This window comes from Myotis myotis, unplaced genomic scaffold (genome assembly GCF_014108235.1).
Source record: "Myotis myotis isolate mMyoMyo1 unplaced genomic scaffold, mMyoMyo1.p scaffold_m19_p_8, whole genome shotgun sequence".
NCBI classification, from domain to species: domain Eukaryota; kingdom Metazoa; phylum Chordata; class Mammalia; order Chiroptera; family Vespertilionidae; genus Myotis; species Myotis myotis.
Genome location: NW_023416390.1, coordinates 29,798,534 through 29,822,532, shown reverse-complemented (window position 1 = coordinate 29,822,532; position 23,999 = coordinate 29,798,534). Strand labels below are relative to the sequence as shown.

The 23,999-nt window shown below is 35.4% G+C and overlaps 1 protein-coding gene across 31 annotated transcripts in view; it reads left to right on the top strand.

The window, feature by feature from the left end:
• The window catches only part of TRIP12 (thyroid hormone receptor interactor 12), a 128,849-nt gene that overhangs the window by 89,501 nt on the left and 15,349 nt on the right, over positions 1-23,999 (top strand). For 13 of the 31 annotated variants that reach the window (XM_036318806.1, XM_036318808.1, XM_036318824.1 and 10 more), the window contains 18 exons: positions 1,604-1,730; positions 1,845-2,004; positions 3,779-3,932; positions 4,985-5,213; positions 5,530-5,648; positions 7,527-7,734; positions 9,942-10,042; positions 10,740-10,911; positions 12,680-12,821; positions 13,885-14,076; positions 15,729-15,880; positions 17,375-17,547; positions 17,923-17,996; positions 18,057-18,277; positions 18,885-19,012; positions 20,270-20,421; positions 21,064-21,206; positions 22,270-22,426. In XM_036318806.1, coding sequence (XP_036174699.1) covers positions 1,604-1,730; positions 1,845-2,004; positions 3,779-3,932; positions 4,985-5,213; positions 5,530-5,648; positions 7,527-7,734; positions 9,942-10,042; positions 10,740-10,911; positions 12,680-12,821; positions 13,885-14,076; positions 15,729-15,880; positions 17,375-17,547; positions 17,923-17,996; positions 18,057-18,277; positions 18,885-19,012; positions 20,270-20,421; positions 21,064-21,206; positions 22,270-22,426 — 2,804 coding nt within the window. Of the gene's footprint in view, positions 1-1,603; positions 1,731-1,844; positions 2,005-2,144; positions 2,228-3,778; positions 3,933-4,984; positions 5,214-5,529; positions 5,649-7,526; positions 7,735-9,941; positions 10,043-10,739; positions 10,912-12,679; positions 12,822-13,884; positions 14,077-15,728; positions 15,881-17,374; positions 17,548-17,922; positions 17,997-18,056; positions 18,278-18,884; positions 19,013-20,269; positions 20,422-21,063; positions 21,207-22,269; positions 22,427-23,999 lie in introns of those variants that run through there. The other 18 variants (XM_036318827.1, XM_036318825.1, XM_036318818.1 and 15 more) reach the window with 14 other exon arrangements.

The following is a 23,999-nucleotide window of genomic DNA, read 5'->3' as shown; positions in this document are numbered from 1 at the left end:
AGTCTGGGAAAAGTTTAAATAGCTCCTTTTTTTTGATGTAGTCACAGTATACTTCGCTTATTAAAATCCCTAGTAGTTCTTTGAATTTTACCTAGCCTACCATTTTCTGAAGTATGGGGCACAGCATTTCCCTAAATACTAATTTGGAAAATTGCTGCCTGACTTTTGTTTGTTTAAATATGGATATTTTTCTTTTAATATGATGAACATTTTCACGTCTTTTGCATACTTCAGGAAGTTTACCACACCTTCATACTATAGGGGCTGCTAGATATATTTTCTTTCTGTAACAATAAAACAATGAAAACATGAATCTGATCTTTTTTTTAAAAAGTAAAGAATCCTTGTGTGACATTGCCATGTATTCACATTTCTTTGGGAAGTTGGCAAAATGACTTTTTCAAGAAAAGTTTAAACATTTTCTTTACTATTTGTAAAATTTCTGTGAGGCAGAGATTACCTCTCTGCCCAAATCAATGGTGAATACTTTCCTTGACAACAGATCTACTGATTACTGGCAAAACATTTCACTGAAATGTTTATATATATTTTGTCCTGTATGTAGTATGTGTACAAATGCACACACCACAACCAACAAAAAGCCAGCCTGTTTTCAGGTTGTTGCTGTTAGAGTGACTAAACCCTGTGGAGGCTGAGAACTCTCCACTCACACTGTATATTAAACTGGCTCATGCAAATTCTTCCATAAAATGGTGTCTCCTGGGAATGGAAATCTGTGGTAGACGATAATTTTAATGATTTTGCCCTTTGATGGCATGCTTAATGTAATATAAGAAAATGTCTTTCCTGATCACAAAATATGGTAAGATTCAGATGTTTTTAATTGGTTTGTTTTATCCTTTTGGCCACACATTTTCAGTTTATTTGAACTGAAGACAAGTATACAAAATACTTAAATTGAGGGTTAAAACACATTGAGTGTACTTTTGTACAAAGCACTGTGTTCCTCAAAGAAAGTAATAAAAGATTCCTAAAGTTTCTGGGTGGATTTGTGATTAGGTGTCCAGCTAGAAGATTAGGACTCAAACTGAAGTCCTCAAAAAGAAATTGTTACAGTTTTTAGAAAATTTTCTTAAGTATTTGTTATACCTCATTTGGATCTTTTACTTTAACTTCAGTAGTGTACTGCTCAAGAAGAAAATAATTTTTCCCTCCTAGGGAATGATTGCCTTTTAAAGTAGGTAATATTATCTAATGAACAAAATAAACAAAATAGAGACATATTCATAGATACAGAAAACAGACTGACAGCTGTCAGAGGGGAGGGGGCTTAGTGGACTAGGCGAAATAGGTAAAGGAAACAAGGAGGGGAAATCATAGGCACAGACAACATAATGGTGATTACTAGAGGGAAAAGGGGGTGGGGGAGGTAAAAGTGGTTTAAAAGGCTGATAAATGGTGATGGAAAGATAATTTGACTTGGGATGGTGAACACACAAAGCAATATACAGATGATGCATTATAGAATTGTACACTTGAAACCTATATAATTTTATTAACCTGTGTAAGTAACTCAATAAAGTCAATAAAAAATAAAGTAGGTAATATAACTAGTTTCACAGGCTTTTGTTTTTTGTTGTTGGTTTTACAGACATCGCAGAAACACTTCACTTCCTCCTGTGTGGTGCCTCCAACGGAAGTTGTCAGGAGCAGATTGATCTTGTCCCACGCAGTCCTCAAGAACTCTATGAACTGACATCTCTGATTTGGTAAAGATTGAGCTAATGATCACTGTGCTTTATAAGAGGGTGTTTTACTTTAGAGGCCTAACCTTTACTAATATTTTGAGAAGCTATTAAAATAATTGCACTTTTTCCCCCCAGTGAACTTATGCCATGTTTACCAAAAGAAGGCATTTTTGCAGTTGATACCATGCTGAAGAAGGGAAATGCTCAGAACACAGATGGTGCGATATGGCAGTGGCGTGATGACCGGGGCCTTTGGCATCCCTATAACAGGATTGACAGCCGAATCATTGAGGTAGTAGTTTCATTGTACTGTTTAAATGTGTCTATTTTGGTGGAGAGAGGGTGTAGGGATGGAGTGGGGAGGGTGAATATGTGTGCTTAAACGTGCTCAATTTTGAATTAACTCAAGATTTTCTCATTTTGTCTCCTGAGAAGAAGGTCCTCATTTCTGTTCAGGTCAGAAAACATGATGTTGTAGTCCTGCTTCTGCTGCTAACTACCTGATTGACTTGGAGCAAGTAATTTAAGTTCTTTGTTCCATAGTTTCCTCATTTCTGAAAGGAAACATTTGAAGAGTTAGGCTATATATTTCTAAAAGTCCATTTTATCTTCTATCCAAAAGAAGTCTCTCAAAAGTGGAGATTTACATAAAAATAGATGTTTCTCAATATTTTTAAGAGCAAAAATGTGGAAACAAATTTAAATATCTATCTCTAGGCGATTGATTAATAACCTCTGACACATGCATAGGTTCATATATAATCCAGACATTAATGGGATAAATTTTATGGCATAATATAGGATATAAATGAAAACAATATTCAGAATTATGTGACTCTTTTGGGAAGTAAGCAAAATAAGAGAAAGAGGAATAATAAATACATAGGAAAGAAATAAACCAAACTATTTAGAGATTTTTTTGTGTGTGTGAGGTTTTATGTGGGATTTTATTCTTATTTTCATACTTCCATATTATGTTTGCACTGAAATATTTCAAAAATTTCTCAGGTCAGGAAAAATTTGCCCTCATTTAGGAAGTGTTGGTAACTGCATTATTTGAGATGCAATGAATCTCAAATATGTGATTGTTAATGTGTGATTCCTTTAAGTGTCAATATAATTTCTAATTTCAAACTGACATTTGAATTTTTAGAACATCACCCTTAAACATTCTTTAAAGATGTCTTCCAGTTAGTTTCTAAAAAAGGATTTTTTTAAAACTTTGAAACTAATGACATGTTACAAAATCAAAAGTTCTTATAAAAATACCTAAATTCAGAGCTAGCTTTTATGAGGAAGTTAAGTATGACTGACTGCTCTTTTATGCATTGTTAGCCTTAGTGTATAAGGAGGTCATGTTCTCTAATTCTAAGCATTCTTCTTTTTAGCATTTTTCCAGTAATTGCATCTTCACTGTTAACTTTCTATCTTGTATTTCCTAAGTGTCTTGCCTTCCATTCAACATAGAAATTCCATAGTTTGACCTGTTATAAGAATGAATATTTTGTCACTTATTAGGCTGTCTAAAATCCAACAGACAGTGTGAATCAGACTGTCTTAGTCTACAAATGTACTGTATAATGCTTGCAACTCCTAGGGATCAGGATTACTCTGTTAATTCGAGTTGTGTCTTAGAGCATCATTTAAATGGAAATTCTTGTTTACCTCAGGATAATTTTATAGAATCATTTTGTTTAAAGTAGGATTTCATTGGGTTAAGAATTTATGATGTAAATAACTTTATAACCTAAGAACTAGATACTAAGATTTATGGATAACACATTTTTTTTCTATCAGCAATGTTTTAGGAGCTTTCTTAATACAAATGGTGTCTTCATGTCAGTGATTCTACATGACTGGATCCTTAAGATTTTTATCTGTTTTTATGTCTTGGGGAACCTGATAGGGCTGTGGTATATATTTATGTTTAATTGAGAATGATTTTAATTGAGTTTTGTCATATCCACACTATTAAATTTAAGTTAGTATTTATGGAGGGTCCCCACTGTGTCTTAAGTTAATAAAGTTCTCCATGGTTATATTCAAGGTTTCTCTCTCTTTGCTCTCAGGCAGCCCATCAGGTCGGTGAGGATGAGATAAGCTTGTCCACTCTGGGACGAGTTTATACTATTGATTTTAATTCTATGCAGCAAATCAATGAGGACACGGGAACAGCACGTGCCATTCAGAGAAAACCTAACCCCTTAGCCAATACTAACACTAGTAAGTGCCTTTATTAAACTTAAGTAATTAATTTGTTGTTGTTTTTATCATGTGCTTTACTTGACAGATAAGCCAGTATTTCTTAACTGGTATCTTCCCTATGATCTTTTTACTTATGTGATTTGCAGTATCCTGGCATCTGATCGGAATTGTCCTGTTTAGGGTTTTTTTGTTTGATGTTGTTTTGATTTTATCTGATTCTGTTTCCCTATTCTACCTTTAGATGCACCCACACCTGTCAGGTTAATTCTTTCCAATCTTTGATTCTATATATTTCCACCAAAATTCTCTTTTTAACTAATGAAGAATAGACAACTGTGACACACACACACACACATTTTTGACATTTATTCCTCTCAGGGATTTAATCCATTGCTTTTAAAGCACTAGCTTAGAGTACATAGAGTCAGCAAACTTTATCTAAAAAGGGCCAGATAGTAAATATTTTAAACTTTGCAGGCCATATAGTCCCTGTACTTAACACTGCTATTGTAGCTCCAAAACAGCATATACAGTTATATTAGCAAATCTACATGCTTGTGTTCCAATAAAATCTTATTTACAAAAATAGGTAATGGGCAAGATTGGGTCTCTGGACCATTCTTTGCCAACCCTTGGTCTTGAGCTTACTTTTCATCAGTTACCTTTTAGTTACACCTTATTCCCTCTAAGCAAACTGACAGATTACCTTGTTTTTCTGTATCTTCTAACTAAATATTCACTATTTATTTCTTACCGGTGGTTTAGTTGTTTTATGCTGAAATAATCCCAGTCTTTTGTTAAACATACTTAGTGAAATAACAGGCATAGTAGATTGGTGCCTTGTTCTCTTCAGCTGGCCAGAAGGGTGAGTAATTTTTCTAGCTGGCTAAATTTTGTCTTCATGATTCCGTTGTTACCTTTCTAGACCCCAGTTCATCACATTAGATGGGTTGATTTGTTTTATAATTAAAAATGTTTTAGCATTTCAAGTAGTTACATAGGCTTGAATGTTTTAAATATTGTTTGTTTCTGAAATCTGTAACTATAGGATTGAACATTTTTTATAACAGGTGGATATTCAGAGTTAAAGAAAGATGATGCTCGAGCACAGCTTATGAAAGAGGATCCGGAACTGGCTAAGTCTTTTATTAAGACTTTATTTGGTGTTCTTTATGAAGTGTATAGTTCCTCAGCAGGACCTGCGGTCAGACATAAGTGCCTTAGAGCAATTCTTAGGATAATTTATTTTGCTGATGCCGAACTTCTGAAGGACGTCCTAAAAAATCATGCTGTCTCAAGGTGTGTTCATGAAAATAGTGAAAACATTTTAGAAATTCAAGTTTCTACAAGTAATTTCTGAAATCTTTAAAGTATATGTAATATAGAAAAAAATGTGTATTTGGAGTATCTTGAGCCCTTTGTTTTAATTACACTTTAATATTATTACACACTATAATAAAAACAAAAGTTGAGCTTTTAAGAAAAGTTTTTGTTTTAGTAGACTGGTTTCATAATTAAAATATTTTTCTCCCCAATTTAAAGTAGTATGACCAAAAATACTTGCCAAATTCAGATATGTTTTATGTACAAATGTGTTTTTTGGGGGTTTTTTTAGCCACATTGCTTCCATGCTATCAAGTCAAGATCTGAAGATAGTAGTTGGAGCCCTTCAGATGGCAGAAATCTTAATGCAGAAGTTACCTGATATTTTTAGTGTTTACTTCAGAAGAGAAGGTAATGTCATTTATGATTATTTTTTTAGTCTGAATAGTATTTTAACAGTAGATCAGAACAGTTGTAAAGGGATTATTTTGTACTTCATTGTATAGTTATTGGAATATTTTAAGGCAATACTCCAGTTGGAATCTTCAGAATGCAATTAGTCCAGTCCTCTAATTGGAGGAATTTAAATGTTAAAATCAGCCCAGGAGACATGATACTTTTCCATTTTCTTTTTGAAGACCTCATAGATGAAGCTGTGTCACTCACTCAGGTTTTATCCTTTTAAAACCTGCCCAAGATATTCAAAGAAGTTCTTTCTCATCAGCAGAAATCTCTTGATGGCTCTTTTGGTCTTGTAGGATACTTTAGTCTTATGTGAGGGTACAGAAAATAATGGTATTTCCCCCTCAAGTAATCTTTAGCTTTGTTTTCTATCTTACCAACAATCCTGGTTCTTTCTGCATATGATCTATTTTCCATTTTTTGAGCACCTTTGCTGGATTAATATTCACATTTTAAGAATGCAATAGACAAAAAGTCCAACGCCACATATTAACATGAAATAGAAGGTAGACTCGCTCCACTTCCCAGAGATAATATCTACAGTTAACAAATCAGGAGTATGTACAAATTGATGTTTTCCATGCTCATATAAACATTTGGCATGTGTTTTTGTTTTTAGCCTTAGGTTATCCTGTATTTTGCAATCTGTATTGTGTTTTTGGTGTTCTATATTTTTGTTGTTGTTTGCTTTTCAGTTCCACTTTTCTGATTCGGAAGTATATCAGAATTAGACTATTTTTTTCCAGGGTAATTTTTGTTTTACTTTGATATGATCAATTATGCCATTATATTGAGTCTTCTTCCCCCAGTAGCATATATATCATGTTTATTGGGGAATCTTGGTTGTTTCTAGTGCTTTGCATCCACCGTTCTTTGAGGTTTCACTTATATATCACTTATTTATGAAGATCTTTCTTTACATTTGTAAGATCCCCCTATTTTATGTTGCAACAGCACCATATTTTTCCTCTCATAAGCAATTTATTCTTTATTTGTAATATCTTGCAAATTATGTCTTTCCCACTAGTCAGTAAGTGCCCTGAGTTCATTTTTTATATCCATGGCCATACTATTTCTTTAGTACCCAGAGTCTAGCATATGATTGCCATAAGTATTTGTGAAATGAATGCCTGAAGTTTGAATTAATTTGGACATCCTTTTTTTTTTTTTTAAGAATGTGATGGAAAGCTCTGGACTCTTTCCGCAAAAAAAATGTGAATATGTGAACATGCACTCACATGCATTCAGACAAACATCATTGCATACAATTTTATTGTTCTTGGACCATCCCCCATGTACATCTTCCCATGATCCTAGCCTGCCATATGAGTTACTGTTTAGCTTTCCTATCCACTTCCAAGGGTGTGAAAATCTTCTTCACCTTCCCATAGCTGGTGGTCTACTTTTGGCAGCAGTGTTACTGAGAGCTTGTCTCATTGTAGCATTTGAATTTAACTAATGATTGTAGTTCTTTACTCCCTTTCTGATCAAGCCCCACAGGTGCACTTTGTTTCTCTAATTGATTATTACTTATTTTAAATTTCTAGTGGGACTTTACTTGTGACCCTATTAAATTTCCTGTGTTCGCTTTTTGAATATTAGAAGACATTCAATATAAATATTTTTCTTTAATTTTGAATTTGCCTACTACTTTTCTAAATGGAGTCAAGTTGTAAATCCTGGCATCTAGACACCCCCCCCCCCCCCCATTTGCCAGGTACTTTTTATTCTTTCCCTATAAATCAGTGTTAGCATTAATGGGTTTAGTAATGGCAGGGAGTGGATCATGATTAAAACTGACTTGTTTTAATTCCTATTACTACATAGGTGTAATGCATCAAGTAAAACACTTAGCAGAATCGGAGTCTTTGCTGACAAGTCCACCAAAGGCATGTACAAATGGGTCAGGATCCTTGGGGTCCACAACGTCAGTCAACAGTGGAACAGCCACGGCTGCCACTAACGCTGCAGCTGACTTGGGATCCCCCAGCTTGCAACACAGCAGAGATGATTCTTTAGATCTCAGCCCTCAAGGGTAAGTGGGAGTCGTGTGGTGACGTCTGTGCTCTTTGCCTTTAACTCTGCTCTGGTGGCTGAGACTCACACAGGGAATAATTTGTTAGAGAGAGTGCACACTATATTTTTTCATCTGTATCTTGTTAGATGTTTAATGGGAATGAGAAGAAAAATGAACATTTGTTGCAAACCCTGTTATATTGAGCCATGTTTGGGAACCACAAGAGATATGTGGTCCATTTCTATTGATATAGAAGGGAACTAAATATTAGAAGGCTAGTATTAGAGCCTTATATTATTCTAATATAATATAATAATAGAATAATATAAGGCTCAGGGAAATTAAATAACAGTGTCACATACTTATTTTATAGTTGTAGGATTGAGTCCTCATTTTTGATTCGATAATCTTGAATTACTGTGTTACATGCAGCATACATAAAGAAAATTATCTGCTTCTACCTTTTTATCTGTTTTTAGTCCCTTTTTTTTCTACTGTGCTATTAAGAACATTACCAGACCCTCGTATTGGTTTTAATTTTTTTGTGTTGAAATGAATCACATTCTAAAAATGTTTTTGTTTCTTTGATGTTAGAAATTTATTATTGCTGTATGAGTGGTGCATGATGAACCAAACTCAGTTCTGAAATTCAGGATGTGTTCAGGGTGTAATGCTCCTTTTTACTCCTTTTTCGGTGAAAAGTAGATCTTGCTAAAATATATAATAAGTGGGGTCTAAATATTTAATCTTGTAAAATGCAAGATGACATTGTCCAGTGAAACTAGCCCATTCAGGATTCCAGCTGCTTTGGCGCCACCTGGTGGCAGTTGTCTACTTTAGTTTAAATATGAGTTTTGGCAAATCTGGGACTTGGGGGCACAGATTGGGACCTCTGGCACAATTGCTGTCACTTAGGAAGCCCCTGAGCTTGGGTGGTACCCATATTATGGGCCCAATTTAAGCACATTGGATCTGGAGAATACTCAGAGCCCTCTCACTTCCCTGTTCTCAAGTTGGAATTGTCTTCCATTTTCCCTCACAGCCTTGCCTGCCTCCCTACTTCCTCCCCAGCTCCACTTTCTCTCCCTAGCTGCTGCAGTAAATCTTAAATTATGCAGGGTTTACTATATAGCACAGGCATAGCGCCTGAGATATCATAGCTACATGGTGAAATATGATACATTTCAGACACATGCAGTATTTCTGAGCCATTTAAATTAAGGAATTAGACTTGATTATTATAGATTCTAACAGTTGATAATTCTGAAGAAAGAGGAAATACTATTTCTCTTAAAATTCTTTCAGAGTTTTAAGTGTTCCCATTCCCTTCTAATACAGTTTCAAATGAAAGTTCATGTAAATTTGTAAAGGGGGAATTGTTCAATCATATTAAGTTTATTCTTTGAAAGTTCACTTGTCCTGTTTTGTTTTCGATGGACATGGCAGATGTTGGAAGAATTTTTCAATTTTTCCAATTTTATTTGAGTCACAGACCAACTGAACCAGAATATCTTTTCATCTTTTCTGTTGCATGTAACTTGTTATTCCAAGAGATATTTCAAACTATTTCTAGTGTTGTTAAGAATAGTGAAAGCAACACACAAATGCTATGTATATTCTGTTTAATATATTCTAATTCAAAACAGGTTTATTTGTACTATCACTTGCTAGATTTATTTAGGTAATTTTGTGTGGTTATTTTTTAAATTACTAAAGTATTTGTAAATACATTGATTTAGAATGTTATTGCCATTGCACACCATGAAATTTTTTAGGTAATATTGGAAGGTATTTTTATAATATTATTACTTAGAGTTGTGTACTTGTCATTTAGGTTAGGGAAGAATTATTGTACTCAGATTTAACACACTCTTTTTGTTTATGATTGCATAGTTCTTTTTAATACTGGTTCTTCACATTGTATACTTGTTTTATGTACTTTTCTATATGTACTACATTTTAACACAGAATTAGGTATCCTATTTTGTTTTATTTTGAATAGTTTATATAAACAGCTAGCTATTTTTTGAATTAATTTTCTGTGTTGTGTACGTCTAGAACATAACAGACACAGAGTCAGCATTAAATAATCATAAATGGAAGATACCCTGTTGTGGCAATATTTATTAACTCCCTATTTCTGCCATTTTAGCTTGCTTTTCAATGAGTGATGATAAGAAATCATGGTAATTGCTAAACTTATCTCATATTTTCCCATGTGATAGTCGATTAAGTGATGTTCTAAAGAGAAAACGACTGCCAAAACGAGGGCCAAGAAGGCCAAAGTATTCACCTCCAAGAGATGATGACAAAGTAGACAATCAAGGTAATTCCTTTGATGAAACTACGAGTAGGTAAAAGGGAAATGGTAGTAGTTAAAGATATAGTTTAAATATCCTATTAAAACTGCTGATAGCCCAGACAGTGTGGTTCGGTGATTGAGTGTTGACCTATGAACCAGGAGGTTACGGTTCGATTCCCAGTCACTGCACCTGCCCAGGTTGTGGGCTCAATCCCCAGTTGGAGGTGTTCAGGAAGCAGCCGATCAATGATTCTCATCATTGATGTTTCTATCTCTCTTCCTTTCCTTTTCTCTCTGAAATCAGTAAACATATATTTCAAAACAAAACAAAACTGCTGATAGTTTTGAAGTCTCCTGAATACCCAGTGTTCTTAGTTCTTTTGGATAATCTATTAAGAATGAGAATCTTGCCCTGGCTGGGTAGGTGAGTTGGTTCGAATGTAGTCCCGAAACACCAAGATTGTGGATTTGATAGCCATCAGGGCACATTTAAGAATCAACCAATGAGAAAAAAAAGAATCAACCAATGAATACATAAATAAGTGGAACAATAAATTCAGTTGCTCTCTCTCCATCTCTCCCTCTCCCTCCATTCCTCTCTCCCTCCCTCCCTCTAAAATAGAAAATATTGAAAAATAAAAGAATGAGAACCTTAAAATTCACTTGTTTTTTGTCAGTTATTGTAAAATGATTTAACTATCATTCTCTCTTCTTTTCATAGCTAAAAGCCCCACCACTACTCAGTCACCTAAATCTTCTTTCCTGGCAAGCTTGAATCCAAAAACATGGGGAAGGTTAAGTGCACAGTCTAACAGCAACATTGAACCAGCACGAACTGCAGGAGTCAGTGGTCTTGCCAGGGCCGCTTCAAAGGACACAATATCCAATAATAGGTGAAGTGGGGAAGATCTATATTCTATTCTTTGATTAGAAAAACAGCACATTTATTGTATGGAGATGAAACTTGGACACAGACCTTTAATGTGTGCTCAGCAGTGGCATAGTTCAAGAATGTAGTGTTTTCTCAGTTTTTAAGTCCTGTGCCTGGCTTTGTCTTGAGTTCCAGTGTTACATTTTAAAGATCTTCTAGACAAAAAATCAACAGGGAAACAGCGATCCTAGACAACACACTAGATCAAATGGATTTTTAATACTTTGTATTTTTTTCTATTTTTAAAATTTTATCTTTATTGTATAAAGTGTTATAGATATTCCCCTTTTTTCCCCCATTGACCCCCTCTCCCACTCCCATCCCCTCCCCAGGCCTTCACCCTAACTATTGTCTGTGTCCATGGGTTATGCCTGTTCTATATAATAAAAGCTTAATATGCTAAGTGTCTGTTTGACCAGTCGCTGTGACACACACTGACCACCAGGGGGCAGACTCTCCGATCAGTAGATTAGCCTGTTGCTGGGTTCAGGCCGATTGGTCCTTCCCCGGCCCTGATCGTGCAGCGGTGGGGTCCCTCGGCCTGGCCTGCACCCTCTTGCAATCTGGGATCCCTCAGAGGGATGTCAGAGAGCTGGTTTCAGCCCGATCCCCACAGGCCAGGCTGAGGGACCCCAGCAGTGCACAAATTCACGTACCAGGCCTCTAGTATGCATGTAATTTGTGTTTGGTTGATATCTCCTCCACCCCGCCACACCCTTTACCTCTGAGGATCCTCAGTCTGTTGCATGCTTCCATGTTTCTGGACCTATTTTTTTATTTTCTTTTGTTCATTAGATTTCACATATAAGTGAGATCGTGTGATACTTGTCTTTGATCTAGCTGCTGGGACTCATGTATTTTCAAAACCAAACAAATTATGTTCCCCAAGGAATCTGTTTCTCAGTTTTGATCCAGGTACTGGAAAAATGACTTTTTTGAGGAAGTGTGCATACACATATTTTTATGACACCCCACCTCTCCCCTTTACAATGGAACTTAAGGATCTTAGAGTAGAGGGTTTTTTAGGAACTTAGAAAACTACCAGCTAACCTGTTTATACCAGTTTATGGCTTTTAAGAATTACGTCTTTAAAGTCCTTGAGAATTGTTTTATTTTGTTGGCTCTGGATATAGCATACCAACAAAGGATTACTTCCTCTGCAAGTAAGAAATTTAAAAATGTGAAATGTCATTGGAAAACAATCTCTTTTTGTTTGGTTGATTGGTTTGTTTGGTTGGTAGTAGTTGTTTTTCAGAATTTCAGTTAGTAAATATAATAGAGCAAATATATTTCTGAAGCTATTTGAATTTGTAATTTAGACAGCAAGGTGTCAGTTGTTGTAGTTAATCATGTAACTAGCCAGGACTTGTTTCTGGTCTATAGGGCTCTACTTCAGCTCTCCAGAGAACACAAGTAAAGAAAATGCAGATATGTCTGTACCTTAGAAAGTAGTCATGTAAAATCACTCTCAGCTGAATGCCTAGGAAACTGCTACTTTGTAGAGTCCCAAGAAGTTAGAACTTTGGTTTACTCTTCATGCATATGTGCATTTCTCTAGGTACATTTCAAAATGAAACTTAATTTCGTTAATGTGAAGTCTGAATTTATTAGTCTCTAGAACCTTGGGCAAAAGAAGGTTTTATATGTAGCAGTTATTTGCCTTTCATCAGAAGTTATAATTGAAATTCTTTCTGTGTACACTGAGCTATATCTCCTTTTCCTTCTTGCAGAGAAAAGATTAAAGGTTGGATTAAGGATCAGGCACACAAATTTGTTGAGCGTTATTTCAGTTCTGAAAACATGGATGGTAGCAACCCTGCATTGAATGTCCTTCAGAGACTTTGTGCTGCAACTGAACAACTCAACCTCCAGGTATTGTATCCAGTGCATCCTGCTGGCCCCTTTTCAGTATCTTCCAGCACTCTCTGTCTTGCTGTTTTGTTTTTTTTTTCTTGTTTATAACTCCAGCTTTCTGCCAATTTAATCCTTATAGATAGACTTTTTAGCTAGATACGTGCTATATTAGCGTTGACATTCTTTAACTTATCGCTTGCTTTTATGCTTCATTATTTCATCATTAAATGTACTATAGAAATCTCATTTTTGACCTTTTTTTGTGACATTCCATATTTATTGACAAATGAAGAGACTTTAGAAATGTCTCTCTAAGACCTCTTTAGTTTACAGACACTTGAGTTAATAGGACACTCCTTAACCCCTTCACCTGGGTTCTAATAGTAGTTAGAAAGGGTTCATGTTTATTAAACCTTTTATATTTCATCTGATTCTTCATCTTTTCACTTTTTTTATGTACTTTGAACAATTTGAGTAGTACATGTTTTTCAAGAAATTTACCATTTTATTCAGATTTTGAATGTATTAGTTTAAAGCCCTGCCCTAACCGGTTTGGCTCAGTGGATAGAGCATCGGCCTGCGGACTGGAAGGTCCCAGGTTCGATTCCGGTCAAGGGCATGTACCTTGGTTGCAGGCACATCCCCAGTGGGAGGTGTGCAGGAGGCAGCTGATCGATGTTTCTCTCTCATCAATGTTTCTGGCTCTCTAGCCCTCTCCCTTCCTTTCTGTAAAAAATCAGTGAAATATATTAAAAAAAAAAAAAAAATTAAAGCCCTACCTTGTATTCTTTTATTTTTCCATTTTATTTATAGCTCTTTATTCCTTAATTTGAATTCTTATCCTCTGTTGTTGTTGAATTGTGAAGGTTTTTCTTTTTATGGTAGTATGAATACTAGTTTTTTGTTTCGAAATATTTAACCTTTTGTGAATGTTTTCCAAGGATCTACAAAGAGTGCACCAGGCCCCTCCCTTTTTTTAATGGTATTGAGGATGCATTCAGTTTCATTTGGGGAATGTAAATTATGCATTCGGTAAGGGCTATTGAAATTAATATAGAAATACTGTTTCTAACTCTTTCAGGTGGATGGTGGAGCTGAGTGCCTTGTAGAAATCCGTAGCATAGTCTCAGAGTCAGATGTTTCATCGTTTGAAATCCAACATAGTGGATTTGTGAAGCAGCTGTTGCTATATTTGACATCTAAAAGTGAAAAGGATGCTGTGACCAGAGAGATCAGATTAAAGAGATTTCTTCATGTGTTTTTTTCTTCCCCAGTAAGTTATTTAATAATGTTTGCATGAATCTTATTATAAGAATCACTGTTCACTTATGTATCTTTTCATCCCAGTAGTAATTTCCAGTAAGTTTTGGTCAAGATATTCAGGTAAAGTTTCTAGTTTGCTTGTACACAGTTGGAATCCTTGGATTTTTATATATGAAGTCAGCAGTAAAACGACAATGGGGATTTAATGAAGCCAGTGCCAAAGTTTCCATGGTCAGTGTATCTTGAGTCTTTGGTGTTTTTTTTCTGCAGGCCAACCCATTAATTGTAGTCTCTCCTCTGTGAATGCATTTTATTCTCAATATTTGTTTCCAAACTTATTGGAGTTTGAGATAGGTGATAGATAGATAGATAGATAGATAGATAGATAGATAGATAGATAGATACAGTAGACATAGTGTACCTATAACCATAAGGTAGACATATATATATTTCCACTTTGTATGTAAAACATAGCAAATGCTTCTTGACTTAGGATGGGGTCACATTCCAATTAACCCATTGTAAGTTGCAAATATTTTAAGTCAAAAATTTATTTAATACATCATAGTTTCACCCCTGCCGAACATCATACTTCAGCATAGCCTACCTTAACCATGCTTAGAACGAAGTACGGTTTCTACTGAATTCTTGTCACTCTCGCACCATTGTAAAATTGAAAAATTGTGAGTCAAACCGTCTTAGGTTGGGGACCATCTGTATTAACACATCGTATGCGGGAAACGTATTTATACGTTTTACTTACACGTTTTACGTTGACTGGTAGTAGAGCACGGGACACGTATTAATACGTTTTTTATAGACTAGCGGTAGAATGCGGGTAAGTATAAATACATAAACTAAAGTTATCGTAATTTTACTGAACGTTGCCATTTGCGCAAAAAATTAGCAAAAATGGCCCGCGCCACCTGTTAGCGCGTGATAAAAACTACCCGCAAACAATGTAAAAAAATTCCATTCAAAAGTGCTTAGTCATATTTACAATGTGGATTATAAGGCCAGAATTCAGAGTAGCTCCCCTTTCTTTACCCTCAGTAGCTGAGAACTAGAGAATAACTATTCTTGGAAACTTGATTTTACACTACTGGTTTACAACTGCTTAAGACAAGGCATTTCTAGGGAAGTTCTCTGGCTCATCTGTGTAGTAGGGCCAAGGATAGCTCTCCTGTGTGTGAGTGAAACTCCTTACCATGCCTTTCTAGTTTGTGGGGATTTGAGCATTACTTATGTTACTTTAACTTGTTATTTATTAGAGAGTTATTAGATCTGTAGCAATATTGGATGTACTTTTCTCCCACACTTAAGATTTTATACAGATGTCATCTCTTCACTGAAATTCCTTGGTGCTTTCTGGGTTTTAAGAGTTCTACAATATAATACATGAACCATATATTACCTGATGTCCCCAGTAGATTCTAAATATCACTCCAGATACAGTAAATATTTCTGTGGCAAAGCATGAATATTTCTACTAAAAAATACAGTCTCATGTCTGTCTGAGTCAGATTTTGCCACCAAATGAAACAATAAAAGAGAATAGATGAATGGTTTCCTTTTGTAAAACTGCCTGTTAAAGTTTCTTGTTGAGGAGTGTTCCCTGTTCAAGAGGCCTTGTTTAACCTATTGGTTTATTTTTATCTTTAGCTTCCTGGAGAAGAGCCCATTGGAAGAGTAGAACCAGTCGGTAATGCACCTTTGTTGGCATTAGTTCACAAGATGAACAACTGCCTCAGCCAGATGGAACAGTTTCCAGTCAAAGTGCATGACTTCCCCAGTGGGAATGGGACAGGAGGCAGGTAAGGATCATTGCCTGAGTGTGCCCTTTTCCTTTGCGCTTAATTAATCTTGTTGAGGTAAAGTGGCAAGAGGTCTGGTAACATCTTCATCTGCCTAAATAGCATTTAGCTATTATTACTGAAGAAATTGAATAGTCTAAAAAGTAAATAAAATACTGTTTATCTTTAAAATCACACTGTTTCTTGAACATAATGGTTTAGAAATATATAACCCAGTCACTATTGGCAACTTGCAATCTGTTCTCCATAAATTGACATACTTTATAATGCTTCAAGAATTTTGTGGATCTGGAAAATAAAACATTTACGTTTCTGTGCAGTAATGTGATTTTATATGTAATGTGAGTGCTTATAATTTTGTATTGTGATGGGTTTTAACAAGTGTTTATTTTGAAGTTTTGCTGTTTTAAATAAAACCTGTTTTTTCAATAATACAGTAGTTTTATAGGATTCATGAGATACTGTAGAAAGAATTATGTAGGAGTTAATTGTTTTGTTTTATATGAAGTTATAAGCTTCCTAGAATATTATAACTAGAAGCCTGGTAAATACGAAGTTAGTTTTTTTAATTCTTAAAATACACAATCTGCTGTGTTTATAAAACATTCAAATTTTTGATTGAATTAAAACTGTGCATCTTGAGTAGATAAAGTGATCAATGTGGACTAGGTTGTTGTTTTTTACTTTGAAATTTAATGTAGAGTGTGATATTTAGGTTTTTATTTTATTTATTTTTTATTGATTTCAGAGAGGAAGGGAGAGGTACAGGAATAGAAACAACAATAATGAGAGAGAATCATTGATTGGCTGCCTCTTGTATGACCCCCACTGGGGATCGAGCCCACAACCCAGGCACTTGCCCATGACCAGAATCAAACCTGGGACCCTTCAGTCCGCAGGCCGATGCTCCATCCACCAAGCCAGACCAGCTAGGGCTGATACTCAGTTTTGATCATTATGCCATACTGGAGTATTTTGTAAAATGAGGGGATGTTTTCCACTATGCTGAGAAAACCATGAAGCTTTTCATTTTTATCCAAATTTATATACTATTAAATAAGTATGTACATATTTATCAATATACTAGAATATTCTTTCCCATAACTCCTATTTACATGCTTTATGGAACCTCGTAGATGACCATATTTTAAGCTTATCTGTTATCTTACTCCTGCCAGCCCTTTTCTGAAATGAGCAGTTAAATAGCCTTACCAGATTTAGACTGGTGTAGCTATTGAATTACTTCTTTCAAAAGACTATAGCAAAGTTTGTACACCTGAAACTAATATAAGTTTGTGTGCCAACAGTAAAGTTTTAAAAGTGATTTTATAGCAGACATCATTTTATTTGTCATTTTATAATAAATGTCTTGAATTGCTTGTGTTTACTTTTGTGCCTTAAGAAAATGCAGTTTGTATTATCTTGCTTTTATTTGAATTAATTTTGTTGATTTTGAAAATAATAGAATAACTTTTTTTCACAAATTATCTTGAGCTTTTCTCTTAACAGAGGATCACAGGCTTTAAAATTTTTCAACACACACCAGTTAAAATGCCAGTTACAGAGACATCCAGACTGTGCAAATGTGAAGCAGTGGAAGGGTGGACCTGTCAAGATTGACCCCCTGGCTTTGGTACAAGCGATTGAGAGATACCTTGTAGTTAGAGGTACTCTTCATAATGTATATTGTGTGTTTGTATGTACTTTTGGGATAAAATTAAGGAGTTAAAATTATTTCCCTTCTTATTGCTGTTTCTATTAAAACCTAGCATCAAGAACTTGTGTTCCCATCATTTATTTTATGTGTAGTATATAGAAATGTGTTCAACATAGTAGAGGTTGACTGCTTACTTGAGTGATGAGTTAATTTTTCTTGTTGGAATATAGTAGAAATGACATTTTGTATTTGACATTTTTCTTAGATCTTTCTGCTTTGTAGATCAAAGTGTTTTTCTAAGACTATATTAGCTTAAACGTAAAGACAGGCTTTTCTTTGTCGTGTAAAATTTGCTAGGAGTTGAACAACCTTCTTGTGTTTTTAGGTTATGGAAGAGTAAGAGAAGACGATGAAGACAGTGATGATGACGGCTCTGATGAGGAAATAGATGAATCTCTGGTAAGGTACTATTCCCACCATGTTGTCATGCATAATGTTCAGGGCCTATAGGTTAAATAGATTCTGTTTTGCTTCATTCAGGCTGCTCAGTTCTTAAATTCAGGAAATGTAAGACACAGGCTACAATTTTACATTGGAGAACATTTGCTACCGTATAACATGACTGTGTATCAGGCAGTACGGCAGTTCAGTATACAGGCTGAAGATGAAAGGGAATCTACTGATGATGAGAGCAATCCTCTAGGAAGAGCTGGTATTTGGACGAAGACTCATACAATATGGTAAATCTCAAACTGATTTTGTTTGTTTTCGCCAACTTTGACACTATTCGTGTATTTTGGAATTGGTTCTGATGGCTGACTTGCATAAGGAGAGGGGGCCCTAAATCCTACATTTCATCATTAAAAGCCACTTCAAATATCTTGTGTGTGAGCACCTGTGGGTGCATGAGTGTGTATATTTATCTTCCTCTTTAAGTCAACTAGATAGAAAATATATTCTTGGATATAATTATAGTTTATATATCTACTTTTCTAGATTTATTTCCAGTCTTTAAATAGACAAACGTTTTTGTAAGATGTTCCTTTAGCTGTTAGAAATCGGGGCATCTCTGAATCTTGAGAAACATTTGGATGCAACTTTGTCTTGTTTGTGAATGTCTACTACTTACATTTAAAGAGAGCTGTTCTTCTCAGAACTCCTAAGCTGGTGTTCTCTTCTAGGAAGCAGTCCCACTGGTAATTATCTGAATCTGTAAGTAGGGAGAGAGGATAGATCTCACAGAGTTCTCTGGTAACTCTAGTATCTGTGGCTTGCACTTTTGGCCTTGTAAAATAATTTGCAGTTTTAAAATCTGCTTTTGGTTTAACTGTACCCCTGTCACTTTAGGTACAAACCTGTGAGAGAGGATGAAGAAAGTAATAAAGATTGTGTTGGTGGTAAAAGAGGAAGAGCCCAAACAGCTCCAACAAAAACTTCCCCTAGAAATGCAAAAAAGCACGATGAGTTATGGCATGGTAAGTTGTAATATGAAAGGAAAACTGCCGCGGGTCAGTATCTTCCTGTCTTCATGGTTTTAAAGGAGTGATTTATTTGTATCTAGTAGTAGTAAAATCTTGAGTATAACTTAGAAAAAAATGAAGTTACTACCAACATTTGACGGTTTTTAATTGAACCCTTGACTTTAAAGTCTAGAGCATGAAAACGTAAATATCTGCAAAATTAAATTTGGAAAGAAAATTGGGAAAAACTCAAATTCTTTCCATGAAGAACTCATGTTTGCATGAAGGCTAGACAAATTCAGTAACAGAACACATTCTCTAAAGAAGAGACTGATCATTGGCAGATTGGCCCTTAATTTTTATTGGCATTCATTATGATAATATAATCCAGTAATGTAGAAGGAATAAAAAATGTTGCCAGTAGAGTGTAATGGCATCTCCTAAAGGACTTCTTTTTCTTTACAGCATTTTCTTCCCATTTAATTTTGCTGGTTTCCTTCCCCTCTCTTTTATATGATAGTAAAGCTTTAGCATTTGTCCACATTCTCATTCCATGGGGACTGCCTTTATCAGGGATTTCCAAACACTGGTGTCAGTTGATGAAATTTTCCTGGTTTACATAAATAAGGGCATTGTAGGAATTTTTTTTTCCATAAAGCCAAGTTTATTCTTTTTAAAGGGATCTTTGTTTTGAAATGTTTGTTTCTTTGTTTTTGGTGCTAAAATTCGCCTTTTTAATGCAATGATAGTGTTGTGATTTTTAATTCTTTTGCTCAGTTAAAGCAAATGGCGACAGTGTCAATCCTCATTTATTTTTATTTTCATGCTACTTGGTGAGATATAAGAACAGAGGAATCACAACTCCTACTTGGAATCCGTCACAGTCTACCCTGTCATAAGCCTTGGATTAAATAACCAAATCTGAAATATACAGGCAGTTTCTATAACTGAATTTAAATTCAAACATGTTGTCTTTACTCCTCTCTGGCTGTTTTATTGTTATTATTTCTGGTGTCAAGAAATGCAAACAAGTTTTTCTCATTTATGATGTTTATTTGGGTATGGGAAGGAAAGTATAAATTTCATAAACCTGGATGAATTATGTATAAGGTTTAAAAAAAAAAGTTCAAGCTATCAATTCTCTACCAATAAGATCCAAGCATTAAATCTTAACAATTTACAAGTACTGTTTTAGGCCTGATAAGATGACACTGGCTCCATTAGCTTGGCCTTTCTAACTATAATAGTTTACTTTGATCTTTTGCCCTCTAGATGGAGTGTGCCCATCAGTATCAAATCCTTTAGAAGTTTACCTCATACCTACACCACCTGAAAATATAACTTTTGAAGATCCATCATTAGATGTGATTCTTCTTTTAAGAGTTTTACATGCCATTAGTCGATACTGGTATTACTTGTATGATGTGAGTATTATTGAAGTTTTCTGTGATGTGTTATTCATTACATGTTATCTCATAGTTTCTGTCTAGTGATTTATGAATTTCCTGTTGTACTAGAAACAGAAACAGTGATTTAGCTAAATGCAGAGATCCTGGCCCAGTGAAGTACAATGTATTCTTCAGTGGGAACTTCTCCCCTTTTGTTTCCTGGCCTTGTTTTTAGATTTGTTCTCTTGGCAGACTTGTAAATTTATTAAATTAAACTACAGCATGAAATTGAACATACTTTTATTATAGTTAAAATACTTTTAACCCAAAGTTCATTTATCTAAGTTAAGATGTATGTTAAGAGTTGGGTGAAAGTTGAATGCGGCCTTTGATATTTATATAATGTAGGGAAGAATGAAGGAGTTGGCCTTGCATAAAGTATTAGCTCCCACATCAGTGATTGAGCCAGTACTCATGGCATGTGGGGGTTGAGGTGTTTCAGCTACGCATTATAGAAATTCTCATTTGTGTTAAGACACAACAATGAGAAGCTGTATTTTGTATTTTGGAAACAAGTGAAATCTGGGCACTTTGTATACATATTTGGAGATAAAGGAAGAGATAGTGAATATAGTCCTGTTTTGCTACATATTGACTTTTTTCTTAAACATTTTTCAGAATGCGTTGTGCAAGGAGATTATTCCAACTAGTGAATTTAATAACAGTAAGTTGACAGCAAAAGCAAACAGGCAGCTTCAAGATCCTTTAGTAATCATGACAGGAAACATCCCAACATGGCTTACTGAACTAGGAAAAACCTGGTAAGACTACCACTTCTATAATGGTGGCCTTGGGAGTGTTATCATTGTATTGGTCTTTATATTTTGTAACAGAAACAGTGTTTAGTGAACCTGTTTAATGTGTTTAATAACATTGTCATATTTGATCACAGCTTGCTTACTAGTGTAGCTTTAGCATCCAAACAGACTAGGCAAGCTGGAACTAGTACTAGATCTACTTGATTGTATATGTCTGCCTATATGAAATAGAAAAGTACACAAGGATATTTGACTGAGGAGATTCAAATCCTCTGCCACAATAAAATCAGATTCCACAAGCGGAATTGAGTGATTCTCTGATCCTACTTGGGTCCACATCTATATTCTTAGAAACTATAGACCTGCATTGTCAGTATAATAGCCACTAACCACATGTGGGTATTTACATCTAGATTAAAGTTAAATAAAATTAGAAATTTATGTTTTTAGTTACAGTAGCCACGTGCTCACATATCTACCTGTATTAGGCAGATACAAATACTGAACATTCATGTCAACACAGGAAGTGCTCTGGTAGCTCTTTCAAAATCATACATCAGGAGGCATGTAGAACCTCTGTTGCTGCAGCTGCAGCTGCCTTTTGCATCTTTTAGTGACTTAGAAATGCTAAAGCTAAGAGGAAAATCATGAACTGGTAAAGCCACCAGTATTTGTGTATATATGGAATGGGGTAGGTCACTAACCTGGTGAAGTGTTGATCAGATTTTAAAATTTAGCTTTCACTAGTCATGTTATACTTCCTAAAGGTCTTTGGGTATATTATAGACACTCTTGAATAGACTTGATTTCAATTTCAAACATAAGAATTTTAATGATTGAATTTCAGATTTCATAATGAAAGGCTACTTAATGTATTATTATGTGATCACTTAACAAATTTCATATAAGAATTAAGGAAATTCTTCAAAATTAGTTTACTTAGACCATTTTTATTGGTCATATTTACAATTATTCTGTATCATATTAAAACTTGTTTCTAATACAGGGTTTTTTATGGTTTCTGATTCTAATTCAGATAATAAAGTTATATCACATCTTTTTACAGCCCATTTTTCTTCCCTTTTGATACCCGGCAAATGCTTTTTTATGTAACTGCATTTGATCGGGACCGAGCAATGCAAAGATTACTTGATACCAACCCAGAAATCAACCAGTCTGATTCTCAAGATAGCAGAGTTGCACCTAGATTGGATAGAAAAAAAGTAAGTTTCTTCACCAAATTTTTAAAGATAAATCAAACTGAGCTTTTCAAAATAATTGGAAAACTAGAAATATGGTACATCTAATTTTGCCTTTTGGTTTAGAGGGCTGCCTTAGTCACAGTCTTCTCTTTGCTTATCTTTTGTAATCATCTTTTAGCCATGTTTTCCTGTTAGTCTCTTGGAACTGTGCTATCTATGATTCTTTTTCAATCTCCAGTTAGAGTTCTTTTTCTCAGTTTCTGAAATAATTTTTATAGTTCTTTTATCTTTTAGTCTTCATAACTCCTGTGCCAAGAAAAAATCTTGTCCTTTCTTACTGAGGCTTTCTTCCTTTCTAAATTAGGAACTCAAATTAGTCCCCCTTTTATAATTGACTAGAGGCCCGGTGCATGGATTCGTGCACCCATGGGGTCCCTTGGCCTGGCCTATGGGGATTGAGCCAAAACTGCTTCTCCATCCCCCTGAAGGGTCCTGGATTGCGAGAGGGCACAGGCCAGGTGCACGATCAATCTGGGTCGGGGAGGGACCGTGTGAGGGCTCCAGGGCATGTCCATCCCGTCTCGCCCAGTCCCGATCGGCCAGACTCTAGCACAACGGTTCTCAACCTGTGGCTCGCGACCCCTTTGGTGGTCGAACGACCCTTTCACAAGGGTCGCCTAAGACCATCCTGCATATCAGATATTTACATTACGATTCATAACAGTAGCAACATTACAGTTACAAAGTAGCAACAAAAATAATTTTATGGTTGGGTTACAACATGAGGAACTATATTTAAACGGCCAGAAGGTTGAGAACCACTGTGCAGCAAGCTAAGCGACTAGTCAAATGGTCAGACACTTAGCATATTAGGCTTTTATTTTTATAATTGATCCCTATGCAGTAGGTAGAATTAATCAGCTCTACTTCATTCCCTTAGCAAATTACTCCAATTAGAAGAAACTGAAACAAAATCCTTGATACATTTTATGTGCATAGACCAGTTAGCCCCCTGTGTTGTTGACTTCATCTTCCTGTGCTTCTAATCTGGCTCCACATTCATAGCCCTAAAACACACAGCTCTAAGCCATTTGCATCTGAGACCCAGTCCTCCACTTATGCCACTACACTGCCTTTTACTTAAGACTTCTCTCCTGCCTCTTTCTTGCTGAGGATTCTTATGCAAGTCTGTCTTCTCAAAACCTTTATCTCCAAAAGTCTCATAAGAGCCATTAGTAATGACAGAAGAAGAGGAGTGGAAGGAATGAGAAGCAAAGCAAAACCAAAAACATTCTACTTTAAAAGAAAAAAACAACACTCGCTACTCCTATCTTGATAGGTGTCATTAGGATTCCATAAAAATTGTTCTGGTAGACTTTGGAGATCTGCCAAAACCTTCCTCGTCCTCATGAATCTCATTAGTAGATGTTTGCAGTAGAGTTTGTTGGATCTCTGCAGGTCAGGGCCAGTAGTAGGTTTCCAGCTCACCTATCACCTCCATTCCTATTTCTTCTTCATCTGCCTATCTATAAGTGCACCCAGGGATATGTTAAGTTACTGCAGCCCTGAATTGCTTTGATGTTTGGCAGTGTTT